Source organism: Cuculus canorus, chromosome 8, assembly GCF_017976375.1.
Source record: "Cuculus canorus isolate bCucCan1 chromosome 8, bCucCan1.pri, whole genome shotgun sequence".
In the NCBI taxonomy this organism is placed as follows: domain Eukaryota; kingdom Metazoa; phylum Chordata; class Aves; order Cuculiformes; family Cuculidae; genus Cuculus; species Cuculus canorus.
In genome coordinates this window covers 33960638-33978493 of record NC_071408.1, presented here as the reverse complement: position 1 = coordinate 33978493, position 17856 = coordinate 33960638, and the positions used below count along the sequence as shown (strand labels likewise).

The window sequence follows — 17856 nt, the reverse complement described above, 5'->3', positions numbered from 1 at the left end:
AAACCCTCCCCTCTTCATTGTTTGACACCCATCATATTATAGCATCCTTTTTTTGTTGAAACAACCTCTGCTACTGAGCCCAGCGTTCTTGGACCACGGGTGCTAATGAACAACTAAGGACCCTGACCCAGAATGCGACTGTTCTTCCAGCATCCCAACTCATTTCTTTGCCCTCGGGTGCAGGTTCCCAGCTGGGGACGGTTCTTCGCTGCGTCTCACTGGGCTGCTGACCTGACCATTCTCATTATCTTCATTCTTAGCTTGATTTGTTTTCCCTTCCCTCAGTTTTTGCTTATATCCACATGTGCTTTTTCTTCTTCATTCCTCACCCCTTGTTCTTTAGGACTTTCTTTTACTGCCAGCTACCAGAGATAAAGCTGCTTTGGGACAGTCCTGTGAGCTCTGTGACCGTGAGCACAGATGAGCGTGGCTGAGTATTTGTAAAACCACAGCTAAGGGCCTGGTTGCTGATTGATGTTGTGTGGGACAGTAACTGTCTGTGCCCGAGCGGTGAGGAGAGGAGGAGGTGGATAGATTCTAGGCTGAATCTGGAAGAGAAATGGCACAGAACAGAAGTCCCAAGGTGTACAGTTGATGCCAACTCAAGACTCTGGGGTTGACTCTGCTGTTGGGAGCTGAACTCTTGCCTCAAGATTTACCTTAGGCAGCATGAGCCCACCTGGGGAGGTGGAGATCTTGTACCATCATTCTGCTTTCTCTGCATACAGGTGGATTCCTGGCTTTTCTTCCCCCGTTGCCTCCCCTTTCTGAAGCCACAGAAAATTTGTGTGTCCTGAGAAAAGCAACAGAGCTGGGGAAGGGGCTGGAGCCCAGTGGTGCATCTGAGGGACCTGGGGTTGTTTAGTCTGGAGAAGAAGAGGCTGAGGGGAGACCTCATCACGCTCTGCAGCTCCAGGAAAGGAGGGTGTGGTGAGGCGGGTAGTGGGCTCTGCTGCCAAGTAACAAGTGATGGGATGAGACAAGATGGCCTCGAGTTGCACCAGGGGAGGTTTAGATTGGACATCAGGAAAGATTCCTTCACCAAAAGGGCCGTCGAGCCCTGGCAGGGGCTGCCCCGGGCAGTGATGGAGTCTCCATCCCTGCAGGGATTTAAAGTACTCAGAGCTGTGGTGCTTAGGGACAGGGTTTAGTGGTGGCCTGAGCAGCGTAAGGTTAAGGGTTGGACTCTGTGATCTTAAAGGTCTTTTCCAACCTCAATGATTCCGTGAGTCTGTTTAGAAAATGGAGCATTTGCTTGACTGATTTTGTGAACAAGCAGCTGGTTGGCTTCTTGGAACAAAGGGAAACAAGGATATCTGTGAAAAAAACAGTAAAAATGTATTGGAGATAAATTCCTCCCATTTCCTCCTAACTGATGAATGAGGTAGCATGGAATTCTTAGGACGTTAAACCACGATTTCAGATTAATAAGTGGAAATGAGCCCAGAGCACCTGAGCAGCACCCACGCCCAGCCCCGCCGGCAGCAAACGCAATCAGCAGCCGCGGTTTCTGCAGCCTCCTGCAATGAGCAGCAGCTGGCAGGGGGTTCAGAAGGAGGGGGAGAGGAAGGGGAGCCCTGATTTCCAGTCCTTCATGCTGTAACACCTGTGTGTGGGCTGTGGGAGGTGTGGTGGCCCAGACGGTGCTTTCATCATGTTAACTTAGACACTGAAGGCAGCGGAGGTGTTACACAGAGCATCCACAGCGTAGGTTGGAGGATACGAACACTGAGCATTGAGGTTTACAGCAAACAGATCTCATATTTGTGTCTTTTTGAAGCGGTAGGTGCTTACCTTGCTCTCAACTTCCAGGTTTCAGGCATCGCTTTAACAGACTGAAAACAGCAATCCTGGCTGTCCAATGGTCGGCACCGTCCTAGAGTCCTGGTCCCAGAGGGATCCACAACTGGCCAGTGAGAGCTACTCGGGTAGGCAAGGTTGGTGTTGGATTTTGGTGCTTTATTTCAGCTTTTTGTCTCTGAGGAATCTGACCAAAGCTGCAAAATCTGTTCTGCTGTTGCCGTTGTTACCGTACAGCGAGAGAACACCCTGACTGGTTTGGGATCGAACTAAAGATTGAGTGGTTACTGAAAGCTGAACCAGATTTGTGCAGAGCTTCCTCCTATTGGCCCTGGCCCAGAGCAGCGGTGGCTGCCCCGTCCCTGGAGGGGTTCCAGGCCAGGTTGGATGGGGCTTGGAGCCCCTGATCCAGTGGGAGGGGTCCCTGCCCATGGCAGGGGTGGGACTGGATGGGCTTTGAGGTCCCTTCCCACCCAAACCATTCTGTGATTCGTTCTGTGGTGCAGATGCAGTAATCCAGGTGCTGCACAGACCGGGCTGCTCTGGACAGAGATTGCACCGAGCAGGCTGGCGCCGGCATGGGCTCTGTCTGCAACGTGCCAAGCAACGACTGGAGAAAAAATGGGAAGCAACAGCTGACCACCTATAACTCATTCCCTGTGTTTGGCAAGGAGCCTTGCAGAGAAATTTATGGAGCAGATGGGCAAGAAATGTTCATGGCCTTATGTGTCTGCGACTTCTTGTAAACAGATACAAGTGAATGCATCTCAGGGGTTCCTCACTGAGGCCCTTGGGTCACGTAAAAACAGCAAGCAGGCCTGCTGGAGAGGATGCGGGAACCCTGAAATGAAACCATCATGGATGCGGTCAGAAATAATAGTGTCACTGTTGCAGATGTAGCATTTGCTCATCTCGTACACCTTAACAGAAGATCGGGATGATGGGATTAGAGCATGTGGGGCTCCAAGTGGGAGTGAATTTAGAGTGCCTGTATGGGTTGGGACAGGGGAGTCCTTTGCAGGGCTTGTCGATAGCCAGCGAAAGCGTTCACGTTCTACACCTCGCCCCAAAGCAGGATGCCAGCGGGACCGCGCTGGTGCGTTGCCCGGGATTCTGTGGGTGGACGTGGGCCGGGATTCTGCATCACGGCAAAACTGCATTTGGGGCCAGTAGAGATGGAAAGGAGCGGGGCTAGTGGGGCTTTCCTTCCTTTTGGGATCTGTCTGCAAGGGTGAGTGGCAGGGCAGTGCCAGCGCTGCTGCCCGGCGCCCCGGGGCACGGTGGGAGCGGGACGAGGCGTGTCGGGCCTCAGCTGTAGCTGAGAAGGACCCATGAGGAACAGAAGGCTCCATCCAGCGAGGATGGCCGTGCTGGGGCCGAGGGTTTGTGCCCACAGAAGGGCGCTCGCCCTCCTCGTGTGGGGCTTCAGGCGTCTGCGGCCTTGAGAGCCCCAGAGCTGCGGTGACTGCCGCATCCGTGAGCCTTCCTCACCAAAAAACCCTTCGCATGATTCCAGGTAACACAAGACCTTGTTTTTCTCATCTCTTGCACAATTTCAGGTCAAAATACCACGAGGCTGTTAGTTTTTCTGTACCATTTAATATATTTTTGATTGATACAAAAATTAAGTGAAACAACGAGGACACGCAGTCACACGTGCACGTGGAATGCAGATCATCCACAGCAGCATCTTCCATCTGACTTAAGTTGGTTTAAAAATTCCAGAGGTTTATGACTGCAGATGGAGTTCTGAGGTTACCTCGATGGACTGTGACTCGTGGTGTTCCCCAGAATGAGCCGTTCATTCCCTGTCTTCATTCCTGACTCTGGTGACTCCACAGTCGTTCGCCCTTTTTGATTTTAGGCGGTGTAGGAGAGACGGAGTTAATAGCGGAGGCGGTGTTTTCCCTTTATTTCTGCTGGCTGTGTTTGCAGCGCTGCTCCCACCCGGTCTGTAACAGCTCTTTATAAGCCCTTTGAGAAGGGAAGCGCCTTCATTCTGTACCTGCACAGCTTTCAGTGCCAGGGATTTCAGTCCAAGTTTCTTACTGGAAACACAAATCGCTCGTAACTGGTGTGCTGGTTTGTAGTGGGCACCGGCAAACGAGACCGCTCACCGGTCACCAGTGGGGACGAGGGGACAGGAGTTGTCACAGGGATGTTTTTCAGCCACTTTGGTGCTGTGATTTATTTCTTGCCTGAGAACATTATGCGAAGGTTTATTTCATGAAGTGCGTTTGAGACTCTTGGCCATGAGAAGCCGGATCCGGTAGATGCCATCGTGCACCGAGAGCATCTCGGTGTATCGGGATCCCTTCACTGATGTGTGAGGAGAAAAGGCCTGAAGCCCTGTTTTATTATTCTGTAATTATGCTGTACTAGAGGCGCCCAAAGCGAGATGAAAGGGGAGGGGTAGTGTTCATTACAAAGGAGTCCTCCTCGCACATGGGTGGGTGAGTTCCCTCTTCTGACCGTGCCTTCGTGTGCTCATCCAGAGAGTCTCCAAGGTCAGCCCTGATAAAAGATTATCAAATACCAAGAGGCAATGGTCTTCTCGGTGATCAAAGTCTGCTCGTCATAAGCGCCAGGTAATTTACAATAGAGCAAAAACGGAATAAAGGAGGGCATTCTTTTCCATGGAAATATGTAGTAGAAAATAATTTTATGTAGCGTCATTAAAATAATGAAGATCACTTAAGATTTGGCAAAAATATAGCATTGAGGCGCCAAATTTTCCTAATTAAAGAAAGGACTTTGGCTGATCTCAGTGGTAAGTTTGTCTTAGGAAATGCTTCTTAACTAACATCAGTCCTTCGTAACATCACAGGCAACTTAGAATAATAGCATGTGATATGTAATACATAGCATATAATATATTACAGCATATTACAGCGTATAATATGTAATAATAGGGGAGTAATTGAAAATAGTGCCAAGTGTCGTTAGAAAAGTGTGGATCTAGGCTTAGAAAAGTGTGGTATTTACCTGAACTAGGCTTTTTTTGCCTTTTTTTTAGCATATCACTTATTTACTGGGCAAACCCTGGCGTTACAACATGTGCCTGGGGATGTGGCCTCACCTTCTGCCTTCGGGGATCACTGCCAGCACCGGGGTCACCTCGGGGCTCTGGTTCTGACCGTACCCGAACACCTCTGAGAGTTGTCTCGTCTCACCTCCTGGAACTCCTCCACCCAGCGCGGAGCATCCGAGCCGCAGGGCAGGGGCAGAGGAGCGGTGCCGGGAGCTGGGCTGTGCCGGGCGGAGATGGGGCCCCGAGCCACTCGTGGGGTTCAGCCAACGCGAAGCTCTGGTCTGGGAGGGACCGAGCCAAAAGGAGATGTCAGGGAAGGGCCCCCGCCAGCACCATGGCTCTAACGCTCTCGTGGAGATGAGGGATGGAGGTTCAAATCCCTTTGGGCAAAGAAGGGATTGAACATGGATCTCCCACATCCTGGGTCACTGCCCTAATTGCTGTGGTAGTGGATAAAAAGGGAATGACAGCAGCTGTGGGGAATCCAACCTCTTTTTTCCTCTGTGTTTTGGGTTGGGTTTTTTTTTCTCCATGGCAAGTGCCCAAAATGCAACATTTTGGATGAAGCGAAGGACTTTCCTTGCTGCGAAATGTATGAGATTTGTTTTGTTTCAGCAAAGAAAACTGGAAAAGATTCTTTCAGATCGATCTGAATGTGGGGGTTTTTTTGCTTATTTTCATTTCATTCCCTCACGTGACAGCAGAATCAATTCTTTGCACAAACCTATTTGTCAATGTTCAAACCCACAGTTTGGGCGTTGTCAAAGGACGGTTGACTGCAAGGTCTCGGCCCAGGCTGGTGGGCTGCGATCCTCCCGCTGAGAAGAACTGGCACTGGGGTGGTGCGATGGCCACGGACTGGTGTGTCTGAGCACTTTGGAAACATTGAACATTATAAAAAAGATATTTACATTAATTTAAAAGCTTTAGTTTGAAAGTGGCAGCCTATCTTCTATTGATGCCTTTTAGTGAAAGAAGAGGGGCAGATGGTCCATGGTCACCCTTGAGAAGGTCCATCAGGTGCCAGTCAGAGGGTTCTTGGGGAAGGACAGTGACTTGGGACTGGAATGAGCCCTCCAGTGGCTCCTTTGGGATGACCATGTTTGGATGCTTTCTGGGGGCTGGGCGAGCCCACGGGTCATTACAGCGCTGAGCTTAGTTATCGGCACCCACTGGAAGGATGTGAGGTGGGCTGTGAGGACAGAGGGCTCCACGTCTTCAGACAGAGATGCTGAACCCCACTGCGAAGTAGCCGCTAAGTGAAAGGGAACCATGGACAGCTTTACTTTTTAAATATTCAGGATTGCGTTTCGCTTTTACTGCTCCTCTGCTGGTGGGGAGTGGGTCACCACAGCCGGCGTGGCTGTAGGAAGCAGGTGTAGATGGTTATTCTACTTCTATTAGTCCCTTCTTTGGGCCGTTGTGGATTCCAGTGTGCCCGTTAGTTGTATTTTATAAGTGACATAAATGTACGCGGAACATTACAACAGGGAAAATATGACAACAGTAATACTGCAGAGCACCATCGCTGCCTCCGGAGCTTGCCATCCAACGGCTGGAACCTGTTCATTGTGCTTGGGGAGGGAGCAGTGAGGGGTGTTCTATCTGCGCTTGGCTTAGCTGAGGGCTGGGGTGCCAGGAGATGGGGAGGAAGAGGAGCTGAGGACCGAGAACTCCAGGGTAAAGACACCTGGGATTGAGCATCACTCAGAATGTCCTGATGCTCTGAAAAACTCGAGATGGATAGAAGGGATTTCAGCTCCTCATTTGAGCTGATGGAAAATGTTTGGGGGTGAGGGAGGTGATTTGGATAAACAGATCCAGAAACTGCGAGAGTTTGCTTCTCATTTAATTCAAAGTGATCGTTAAAAAAGCAAACCCCAAAGTGTAGTCAGCGATTCACAGAGCATTGCTTGGCACTGCTCAGGTGCTCACACGCGCAGGATCGGGCCCTGGGGGGTGCCAAGAAGAGAAATGCTCAAAACCAGAGCTGGAAATGGAACACAACACAAAAGCAGAGCAGAGAGAGGCGAGTTCGGGAGCTGCGGGCAGGAGAGGAGCTGGGCAAGGGAAGTGTGGCGGAGCCAGAATGGACTCGGCTGCGGTCACGTTAATGTGATCCAGGCAGTCGTTTTCTCGTGACGCGTGCGTGCAGCCGTCGCGGTGTCGGGGGAGGCAGCGTGTACCCCCGTGCGATCACGGGCAGAGGTGAGGCGCCTGCGGGGAGCGGCCGCAGGGGCAGACAGTCATGAAGGGATGGTATTTTGGTGATAAAACTGACCTGTGGTAAACGTCCCACTGACCCCCTGATGTGTCTGAGTGTCGCTGAGGTTTGAGCTTGGTCCGTCAGCCACTGGGACACGGGAGAGGCAGCTCCTGGGTCCACGTGGAATGAGCCGCTCAGGAAGGGAGGCCCTTTGATCTCCCCTCTCCCGAAGCTTCAGCCAGACTCGCAGCGTTACTCGTCTCCGGGTGCTGGTAGGTGGGTGTGGAGTTCGGTGTCACTCACCCCTACTCTTTTCCTCTGCCATAAGGGTTTAAACCCAGCGGAGCCATCGAGGGCCTCCTCGGTGAAAGGGCAGTCGCAATCCCCACCACATCTGGGCTGTGGTTTCCTAACATTTACGCAGGCATCGATCGCTCGTTGCTCGCTGGGGGAAACTGAGAAAGGCCACTTCAGTTTTTTGTTTGTATCCAGTATTTTTTTTTGCAAGGGAATTGCCAGAGTAGGCAGCACATCTTCAGTGCTGTCTCTCTCCTGGAGTCCGAGACAGCTGGTGACATTATAGAGGGCATTTGTTTCAGATCTGCCGGGCTTGAGGAAATCAATAGTTTTCCATTATCGGGTGCGGTTGGGTCACTGGTCTGTCAATGAGCTGTTACCATCGCCGAGCAGGGGTGAGCCTGGCCAGTCAATTGCTGCTGACAAGAGGGAAACGCGCCGGCAGCCGCCGGAACGAGCCAGAACCCCGGCTTGCGCTTCGGTTTGCCACACGAGGAGCCTGGAGAGGGGCTGTCCCGAGGTGGAGGGCACGCACGGAGGGAGGAGAGAAGCAGTCCTTGAAGGGGCTGGAGAACTCCACTCCTACACCCCAGGGAACTCATGGAACGATGGAAGGAATGATGGAGATGAAGGAACCACCTTCCTCAGCGCTGTGTTTCTCCAGCCTAAAGGGGACACGCTAAAGACGGCCGCTGCTGCCGGCACGGCCGGTTGGGCAATCCTCTTTGTGGCCATCGCTGGGGGATGCTGGGCGTGGGGTCCTCGTCCATGGCGGGACACCACACCACAGCGAACAGGAACGCAGCTGACGGGTTTAACTGCCATTCTTGTCTGTGTTTTAACACCAGCTTCCGATCAAACCTGAGAGCCAAGCAAAAATAAATATTTAGGAATTATCCCAATATTATGATTTTTAATTTTCAACTTTATTAACTTCTTTCAAGTGTTAAATCCTGACCGCTTTATTTATGCCCCCGGCCGTCTGTTTGATTCGCGCAGAAGTCAATATTCGCTTGTGTTCCATCATCAAACAAAAAACTGGTAATCAACTTTTATCACTGGGAGCCAAAGAGCCGGGTTTTAAAAAATACACTACCCAAAAGAAAGATCATTTTCTTTAAATGAGAGGAGAGGGAAGCCTTTTTAGCAGAGAAGAGAAAGCCTTTGCCGGTAATTAGAGGCACCAGCCTCGCATGACTCGCAGCGTTTGGGCACTCAACGTCTCTTACAGCATTAATTAGAAAGAATTTATGTTTTTTTAATAAAACGTTGGGTGTTTTCGCCCCTTTTTCCCCTCCTGCTCCCTCAGGCGGCTGCGGGGCCGAGGCGAAGGCCGGAGCGCGGGCACAGGGCTCGGTGCGGGTCGGGGGCTCATCGCAGGGGCCCCGCGGGCAGAGGGCTTCGGTCACGGCTCCGCGGGCTCGCTGCGGGAAACGGAGCCGTAATTAGCCCTCCCAATGTTAATAATCGCCCCAGCTAATTGGGCAGACAAGTACGCTCCGCAGCCTGGTGTGATTAGATAATTAGTGCCTCCAAATGACAAAATTGGGCTCTTGATTGCAGGTCCCGCGTGTGGGGGCGGGGATGGGAGCGGAGTGGTGTGCGGGATGGAGCTGGGTGGGAACAGAGAAACGTGCGGGATTGGAGTGGAGTGGTGTGTGGGATGGAGCAGGATGGGACCAGGGCAGTGTTTGGGGATGGAGTAGGGTGGAAACAGGGTGGTGTTTGGGGATGGAGCAGGATGGGACCAGGGCGGTGTTTGGGGATGGAGCAGGATCGGACCAGAACGGTGTGCAGAGATGGAGCAGGATGGGAGCGGTCCCGGTGCGGAGCCGGGTGGGTCCCGCCGGGTCCCGACCCGCACGGCGCCCCGGAGGTCCCGTGCCGCCCCCTCGCGGCCGCCAGGGGGCGCCGCTCCCGCGCGGAGACAGAGAAGGCTCCGCGCCCGCTGCGCATCCTCAGCGGCCCCGGGAGCACCGGCGGCGAGTACCGGCACCGACCGAGTACCGCGAGCCCCGGCCGGGCCCCGCCTGCCCCTCGGCCGCCGAGCGGGGGGAGCTGTGTCCGCGCTGGGGCGGGGCCGCTGCCCTGCAGGTATGTGGGGATATATATATATGTGTGTGTATATATGTACACACACGCACACACATATGTATATAATTAGATATATATGGGGTACGTTACGTATATGTGGGTTATAATATTTATATGTATACATATATGCATATATATACATGTGTGTTTGTATTTATGTATTTACATATATATCCCATATATATTATATATATATGTATATATGCGCATATATATACCATTTGAGCCTCTGGTCCAGCTCAAATACATATATATATATATATATATATATATAAAATATATATAGAATATAGATATATATAATATATAATCTATATAGAATATAATATAGAATATAGAATATACCTATATTATATATATAGAATATATATATAGAGAGAATCTATATAGAATATATATATAGAGAGAATAAATATATTTGTATATTCTATATGTTCATATTCTATACATACGTCTATTCTATATACTTATATATATCTATATACTCGATATACATATATCTATTCTACATATATTCGATATATACACACACATATAGACACGCAGACATACATGTGCCCCATGTATATCTGTGTGTGTGTATTCGGGCGGTCCCGGGGGCTCAAAGGGCCGGGGGTGCCCGGTGCCGCTGCCCCGCGCTGCTCCCCGCGGGTCCCTTCCCGCTGAAGAGGCGCAGCCGAGCGCTTTGGGAAATCTGTTTGTTTCAAGTAACGGATGTTCTTAAAAAAGCTGCGTTTGGGGGGGCCGCGGGGGTCCGTGCGGGGAGCAGCACCGAGCGGCGGCGCCGCGGGGGTCCGCACGGAGCCGGTGATGCCGAGCCGGGAGCGCTGGGTGCTGCCACGCCGCGGGACAGGCAGATCCCGGAGCCCTGCTGCATCCCGGGGGAACGGGACAGGCAGATCCCGGAGCTCTGCTGCATCCCGGGGGAACGGGACAGACAGCATCCCGGAGCTCTGCTCCATCCCGGGGGAACGGGACAGGCAGATCCCGGAGCTCTGCTCCATCCCGGGGGAACGGGACAGGCAGATCCCGGAGCTCTGCTCCATCCCGGGGGAACGGGATAGGCAGCATCCCGGAGCTCTGCTGCATCCCGGGGGAACGGGACAGGCAGATCCCGGAGCCCTGCTGCATCCCGGAGGAACGGGACAGACAGCATCCCGGAGCCCTTCTGTATCCCGGGGGGACGGGACAGGCAGCATCCCGGAGCTCTGCTGCATCCCGGGGGAACGGGACAGGCAGATCCCGGAGCTCTGCTGCATCCCGGGGGAACGGGACAGGCAGCATCCCGGTGCTCTGCTGCATCCCGGGGGAACGGGACAGGCAGATCCCGGAGCTCTGCTGCATCCCGGGGGAACGGGACAGGCAGCATCCCGGTGCTCTGCTCCATCCCGGTGCTCTGCTACATCCCGGTGCTGTGCTGCATCCCCGAGGACGGGACAGGCTGCATCCCCGTGCTGTGCCTCATCCCGGGGGAACGGGAGAGGCGGCATCCCGGTGCTCTGCTGCATCCCGGGGCAGCGGGACAGGCAGCATCGCCGTGCATCGACTCCTTATCATGGAAACACGCACATCCTGGCTCCATCTCCTCGTTTCCTGGAAAGACAACGGGGAGGAGGCGAGGGAGATGCTCCAGAGAGCTCGGCTCTCCTGCCCCGCTCCTTTGCCGGGCTGGGCTGCAGAGATCCCTTCCTTCCTTTCTCCTTCCCTCCTTCCTGCCTGACCAGGACGTGCGTTTGTTTATTGTTATGATTATTTCCTTTGCGGAGAACCAGGCGGTTTCATGCAGTGGTATAAAGTTGAATCGCTAATAACTGAAAGTTAAAATGCAAACGCTTCATTAGGGAGCATTTTCGTGCAGCTGGTGCAAAACTGCTTTTATTTTTTATCTGCAGGAAAGGAAAAACTGTTTTATGTTTTTTTTTTTTTCCGTGTGTGATTACACCGTCATCAAAATGGAGATGCTTTTCCTACATCAGTGATTTCACTACAGCCTAAGGGATTCTTGGCTTTGAAGGTCTGGTTATTCTTGCTAATATATCAAGGATTTAACTCCTGACTATTTAATAAATCAACTTGAGATGCACTGTGCGGTGTTTATACACTTATTTCCGAGGTGTGCTCTAGCCCGGTAGATTGCAGGCTCACCATTTCAGTGCTTCAAAGCGCTGGTGTTGGGAATTGTCAGCTCTGAAGCCAGGGTTAGCTCAGAGGAGCAGGACGCGCTGCTAATGCGCCGATTCAGAGCAGCGTTACAATCCGCATCCCTTGCAGGTCGGATTGTGTGCGTTGTACGATCACAAATGCATAGAGGATTGTGCTGCCAGTGTGTATTTAAAGCAAGATTCATGTTGTCTTCCAAGGTGAGGATGATGGAGATGTACTGGAGCAGAAGCTGGGAGGCACATCTTCCAAGCTGGAGCAGTGGCGGCAAAGCCCTCCTGTGTTCTGGTCACGAACTCCTGCGGCCTACGTGCAGTCCTCGCCCAAGTCCTTGCTGGGAGCGGTAAGCACCTTGCCCTGCTAGGGGCGGAAAATGCCTCCAGTCATCCAAAGAGCTGCCTACTCATGGTTTTAAATCTCTTCTGACTTTGATGGGCTCTTGACCACCAGGTGACACATCCTGGGGGCTCAGGACCTGCTGAGGGTGTTGCTTTCCCCAACTCGGTTGCTTTCCGACCAGCCTGGCTGCCTCTGCGCCCACAGGGTCTCTGGGGTGGCTCCGGTGGGGTCCGTGTTGGCATCCTCCTCTCAGCATGCGGGCGGGATGCGGCAGGAATGGGTAGGCTTGTGATGCTTCCGTGAAGGTGACATCCAGCTCCAAGCTTGCGGTTCATCAAGGCCACTCGGTAAAGGTGGACAACATAGTCAGTGTCTGCTGAAGCCTTGGATGTAATTTATCTGCACTGTACCAAATTCTCTTCGAGTTTAAATCCATCATCAGAGGTTGGAGGGGGGAACCTGGGCCACACAGCGGTAGGTCCTGCCCTGACCCTGCGAGGAATGCTGTGCGGTTGCGTCCCTCCAAGGCCACGGGAGCGCAGGACTGCGGTCACTGCAAGGCCAAGGCCACCGTGAGGCTCTCGCTCCCGAGACGCTCTCGTGCTTCTTACTAACCAGGTTACCACTCGGCTATGCTATTACTTAGCAGCCCTTGCCTGGAACGCTTTTTCTCTGCCTGGTGAGAGGGCTGGGACTGTTCCTTCAGGGATACAGTGAAGGAGACCTGTCCTGTCACATGTGCGCAGCGCCGGTGCTGTGGTGGCGGTGCAGCGGGGCTGAAGGCCGATGGGATGCGGCAGCAGCGGGAGTTCGGCCTGTTCCCCCCGCGCTGCGGCTTCGCCTCCAGCTGCACATGGAGGCGGTGTTCTGGCTAAGACGCTGCTGTCTTGGGACACGGTTACTTAAGGTTTCTTTCCATTTCCAAGTCAGAACAAAATCCTGATGAGCTCAGGTGCGGAAAAGGGTTTCTCCTTCCTGCCTGACATTGTCGTGGTGGAGACCAGGCTGCGGTTATTGCTTCTCAGCTGGTAGCTGCGTCTCGAGACCTTCCCTGGGTGCCGCTGCCCGCGCTGAGATGGACACGTAGAGTTGAAGAAATCTATTTACTTTATGAATAATACTTTGGTTTGGTTTTGTTGTTGTTATGGTTTGGGGTTTTTTTTTTCTGGGTACTGATTTGATTAAGTGCTTCAGGTTTGGGGTTTTTCTTTTCTCTTAAAGAACTTATTGGTGCTGGGGAAAAAAAAAGTAAAAAAGTAAACAATTATATCTACAAACCAGGGCATATTTTTGTTTATAGGGGCGTAACTGAAACGATTCGACCTGTGTTATGAGAGCATCATCTCCAGGTGTAGGAGGAGAAAAGCATTTTAAGCAGCAGAGGGGTTTTCTGTCCCTTTCTCGTTCCCATCGTGCTTTTCCTCTAGTCTGGAACGGGACACCAAAGCCGGGCTCGGGGGGGCTCCCCCTGCACCTGGGGGCGGGGTGCGCGAAGGGGTGCGGGGCCTTGGGGCGGGATGTGCGGGGCGGGACGCAGGGATGCGGGCGGGATGCGGGGTGGGATGCAGGGGCTGCGGGGGCCGGGATGCGGGGACGCGGGGGCCGGGATGCGGGGCTGCGGGGGCCGGGATGCGGGGCTGCGGGCGGGATGCGGGGCTGCAGGGCGGGATGCGGGGCTGCAGGGGCCGGGATGCGGGGCTGCAGGGCGGGATGCGGGGCTGCGGGGCGGGATGCGGGGCTGCAGGGGCCGGGATGCGGGGCTGCAGGGGCCGGGATGCGGAGATGCGGGCCGGGATGCGGGGCTGCAGGGCAGGATGCGGGGCTGCAGGGGCCGGGCTCGGCGCAGCCGAGGAGCCGCTGGAGTTAACGGCTCGGAGCAGCCGTCGGTGGCGAGCGGGAGGCGGACAAAGGCGGCGCACGAACGCGGAGCTCTGCGGCGAGTTTTAAGGCGGTTTAAGTCTCAAGAAGAAGTGACAGGGCAATCATCGCTGCGGCTCGGATGGGAGGGTGAAATCTTGCTAACAGCGCGAGTATCTGTATATTTAATTGCGACCTGGCTGCATGTTCCTGTCGAGGAGGGATGCGGGTGACAAGCGAATCTCTAAAAACACAGTTGACAAACGCGGGCAAGGGATAAGTGACAGATGAAACGGCAGCAGCGCGGAGCGAGCTGGCAAACGCATCGCTGCAGAGTCAGATCCCTTCTGAGAGGAACAGGAGTTTGTTTTATTGCGGTTCTCCAGAGTTTTATCTACTGTCGGTGTGACGGGGGAGAGAGGAGCTAATGCGCCCTGTTTGGGATACAAACATGCAGATTAGATCAGGCTGCAAACGCCGCCTTTCACTCCATTTAGAACAGTTAGAGGAATAAACCGTGCTTCCCCCGCTGAGGAAAAGGAAATCAAAGGCACAAATTATTTCTTTTAATGTTTTAAAGCTGTTTTAAACTTGTTTAAAGGCAATAATTTCGTGTAGGGGCGCAGAGAGCTGCCGGGAGCTCGTGTCATGGCCGGGGCTGGGGAGGACACCAGCCCCGCTCCCGTTTTCTTCACTTTTGTGTTACTTTCGGTTTTCAATGAGGCTGCTGTAATTACGAGGCGTTTAACTTTTTGCCAGGCTCTTTCATTATGGCTTTGCATTTGCACCTCGCTTTTAAGAGAGGTAATAACATTCACAGTCAGGGGCAAATCCTGTTAATGAACAAATTAAAGTTCAAACAGTTATTCAAGTTCACAGCCCCGCTCGCTGCTCCTTTAATAAGAGTTATACATGTTACTTTCTCCCGGGATCACTCCCCCTTTTATTACTTTTTAAGCTTTTTATAAGCACCGGCGGGCTATATGGGCAGCTCCCAGCCTCTAAAGAGCCCACAGATCCTGAAGGGAGCCCTAATCCGGCCTTAATTTGGCAACTTTTGTAAAAGGCATAATAGCTCGGGTGCCACCCTTGTGCGCTGCGAGGATTGTACGGCAGGGAAGGAGCCGGGGGGAGGGCCCCCCTCTTTCCCGCACCCACCTATTTCGCCGGCTGCTGCGCAAAGGGAGGCTCCGTTGGTGCCTCCCGGGGGAGATGAGGATGCTCGGGAATTCCGCCCCCTCCGCGGGATGGAGCCCGGCGCCCGCGGCGGCTTTTTCGCTCTCTGCCGCCCTCCCCTCTCCCTTCCTCTCCTCCGGCCCTCGGCGGTCCGTGTCTGCGCTCCCCTCGGCGTCCGCATGGCCTGAACCTCAGTGCCCCGCCGGCACAACGGGGCACAACGGGGCAAAACGGGGCACAACGGGGCAAAATCGCTGCCTGTGCACAAACGGAGATCACACTGCCCGTTATCTGCCTCCTGGCGAGTGTTTGGTTTGTCACATCAAAAGCTTATCCAGGCAAGCTCACAGGAAAAGAAAAAAAGAGAGGGAATAAGGGGGGTGGTGGTGGTGTAAAAAGCACCTCTTCATGGGGGGAGATACTCCTGTTTGGGGAAAAGAGAGTAAAAAGCTCCTCCTCATAGAAGGAGATCGCTTCGGTTTAAGGGAAAAGGGGGGGGGGGGGAAAGCGCCTCTTCATAGAGGGAAATCACTCCGGTTTGGAGGAAAGAGGGTAAAAAGCTCCTCTTCATAGAAGGAGAACAGTTTGACGGAAAGGGTGAAAAAAAGGTCTCTTCGTGGAGGGTGATCGCTCCGTTTTTGGGGGAAAGGGGGAGGGAAAGCGTGTCTTCATAGAGGGAGATCGCTCCGGTTTGGGGTGAAGGGGCAAAAAGGCTCCTTTTCATGGAGGCAGATCAGTCTGGTTTTGGGGATGCGGGAGGAAAGAGCATCTCTTGACGGAGGGAGATCACTCCCGCTGGGGTGATGCTGGGGAAGAGGAGGGGGCCGCTGTTGTCCGAACGCCGGCGGTGTGGGGCTGGGGGCGCTGTGCGGGGCTGGGGGCGGTGCGGGGCTGGGGGCGCTGTGCGGGGCTCGGTGCGGGGCTGGGGGCGGTGCGGGGCTCGGGGCTGTGCGGGGCGGGCAGGAGGGAGGGCAGGGCTGGGGGAGGCCCCGCTTCCTCGCAGCCATCGGCACAGAAGCGGTTTGATATAATCACCATGACAACTGCCGCCTATGAGCGTACAAATAACAGAGATGAAATGGACAAAAGATTAGCATGCCCTGAAAAGTACAATAAGTTTCTTATTTAGCATTTAGATAACTGTCTTTCCTCCGGAGCAGGCTTCAAAGTTGAACCCAGTTTAGACCGAGAGGATTAATTCTTTCTCCCGCATGCTTCATTGAATCTCTCATTACCAAACTTTGTCTGTATTGATGTAAGATTTGATTGAAGATTAGAGCATTTAGCAAATCTTGCTTTTCTGCATGTATCGGGCCTTTTCAAGCGCGGCCCGCGCTGCCCAGTGGTCAATACCCTCACTTTTATCCGGTGTCTGCTTCATTTAAACTTAATCAACTCCCTCAATGAACTGGAACGGGGAAACGTCCCTGCGGTAAGAATGTTGTGCTTTTCTTAGATAATTCTTCGCTCCCTCTCCCGATCCGCTGGCCTTAAACCTAAAATTGCTCTCTGATGAACTTAATCAATATGATAATGACGATCGGGGCCGGGTGATAATGAGGACGGGGCTCGGCCCGGGCTCGGCCCGGGAGAGGAGGGTGGCTTTGCGCCATGGCTCAGCCCAACCTCTCCTCGCCCATCCTCTCCTTTTGTGCGGCTGCTCCCCCCTCCTCCCTCTCCGCTTTCCCCCCCCCCGGCGGAGCGCGGTGCTCTTTGTGCGCCGGACCCGCCCGTCCCCGCCCGCCTCAATTATCTGCCTCCTGGCCGTGAGTTATTTGCGCTGCTCCCTTTCCCAGTCAACAAGTTCCTGAGCTATAGAGCAGATCAATCACAGCTGACAGGGCGCATGTGAGGCTTTACTGTGTAAATCTGGAGCCCTCGCCCCGGCGCGGTTGGCGCTGGCGCCTCTATATCATCCTTATACTGCTACCAGTAGAGCAATTTCAAAAGTATTTGCAAGGAAAATGGATGTCCCCATCTGTTCCTGGAATCATAAATGTGCCACTTTCGGAGGGTTTTCACCGGTAATCATATCTTTAATGATGAACAAACTTGTGATATATACCTTTCCATAAAATGGGGTTTTCTTCACTTTATTGTGATTGGCTGGGACAAATGGCTTTTCCATATGTTAGGGAGATAAAACATAAGATTACCAGTGCTCGTTTGTTTGATCGTAAACAAAAGAAACAATTCTCTCCGAACGCGCTTTAAAGAGAAACAACTGCAGAATTAAATTGTATTAATAGGCTCTGGATGGGGCAGGAGGCGAACAACTGTCCCCGCGGAGGAGGCGCGGGCTGGAAATAGGAGCAGAGGCTCTCTCGCAGTTCGGGTGACCTCGGTGTGGGCGTGGATTCTAAATTCTCGATGTTCATTTGAAATTTATCTCTTTTCCCCTTAAAATTCTCTTATCTCTATCTCTCTCTTTTTTTTTTTCTCCAGCTTGACTTTGAATTTCCGCGAGTGCCGCAGGAAGGAGTGGATCGCCGTGCGCTATCTTTAGAAGGAGGCTGGGAGAGGAGATGTCCTCAGGAACCCGGGCTGGTTTGTTGTCACTGTCCCTCCAGTCCCTGCAAACGCGGACATTCAGCCGTGCCCGAGCTGCACACACCCGGGGGAGGGCAGATCCCGTTATCCCGCAGCATCCCCGGCGCAGGATGGGAAGCGGGGGTGCCGTTCAGCCCCGCTCCTCCCAGCGGGCTGTGCGCAGGGGGGCAGCCCCCCCATTTGGGATGCACCCCCACACACACACCTTAGCTCGGGGTGCAGCGCCCCCCGCCCATCGCCATCCCGGGATGCAGCCCCGCAGAGGATCTCTCCCCTCACATCCCACGGGGCGGCCCCTCCGCCCCCAGACCCACCGAAAGAGGGTCCGAGCCGCCAGGGTTCGGCC

At 53.5% G+C, this 17856-nt stretch overlaps 1 protein-coding gene across 1 annotated transcript in view; it reads left to right on the top strand.

The window, feature by feature from the left end:
* The first annotated feature begins 9133 nt into the window (after positions 1 to 9133).
* Positions 9134 to 17856, top strand: part of LOC128852959 (transcription initiation factor TFIID subunit 4-like) — a 10803-nt gene continuing 2080 nt past the window's right edge. Inside the window, exons 1-3 of the mRNA XM_054073790.1 lie at positions 9134 to 9428; positions 11789 to 11931; positions 17406 to 17856. The exon at positions 17406 to 17856 is cut by the window's right edge and continues 636 nt beyond it. Of these exons, the coding sequence (XP_053929765.1) occupies positions 9134 to 9428; positions 11789 to 11931; positions 17406 to 17720 (753 nt within the window). The 3' untranslated portion in view covers positions 17721 to 17856. The remainder of the gene's footprint in view (positions 9429 to 11788; positions 11932 to 17405) is intronic.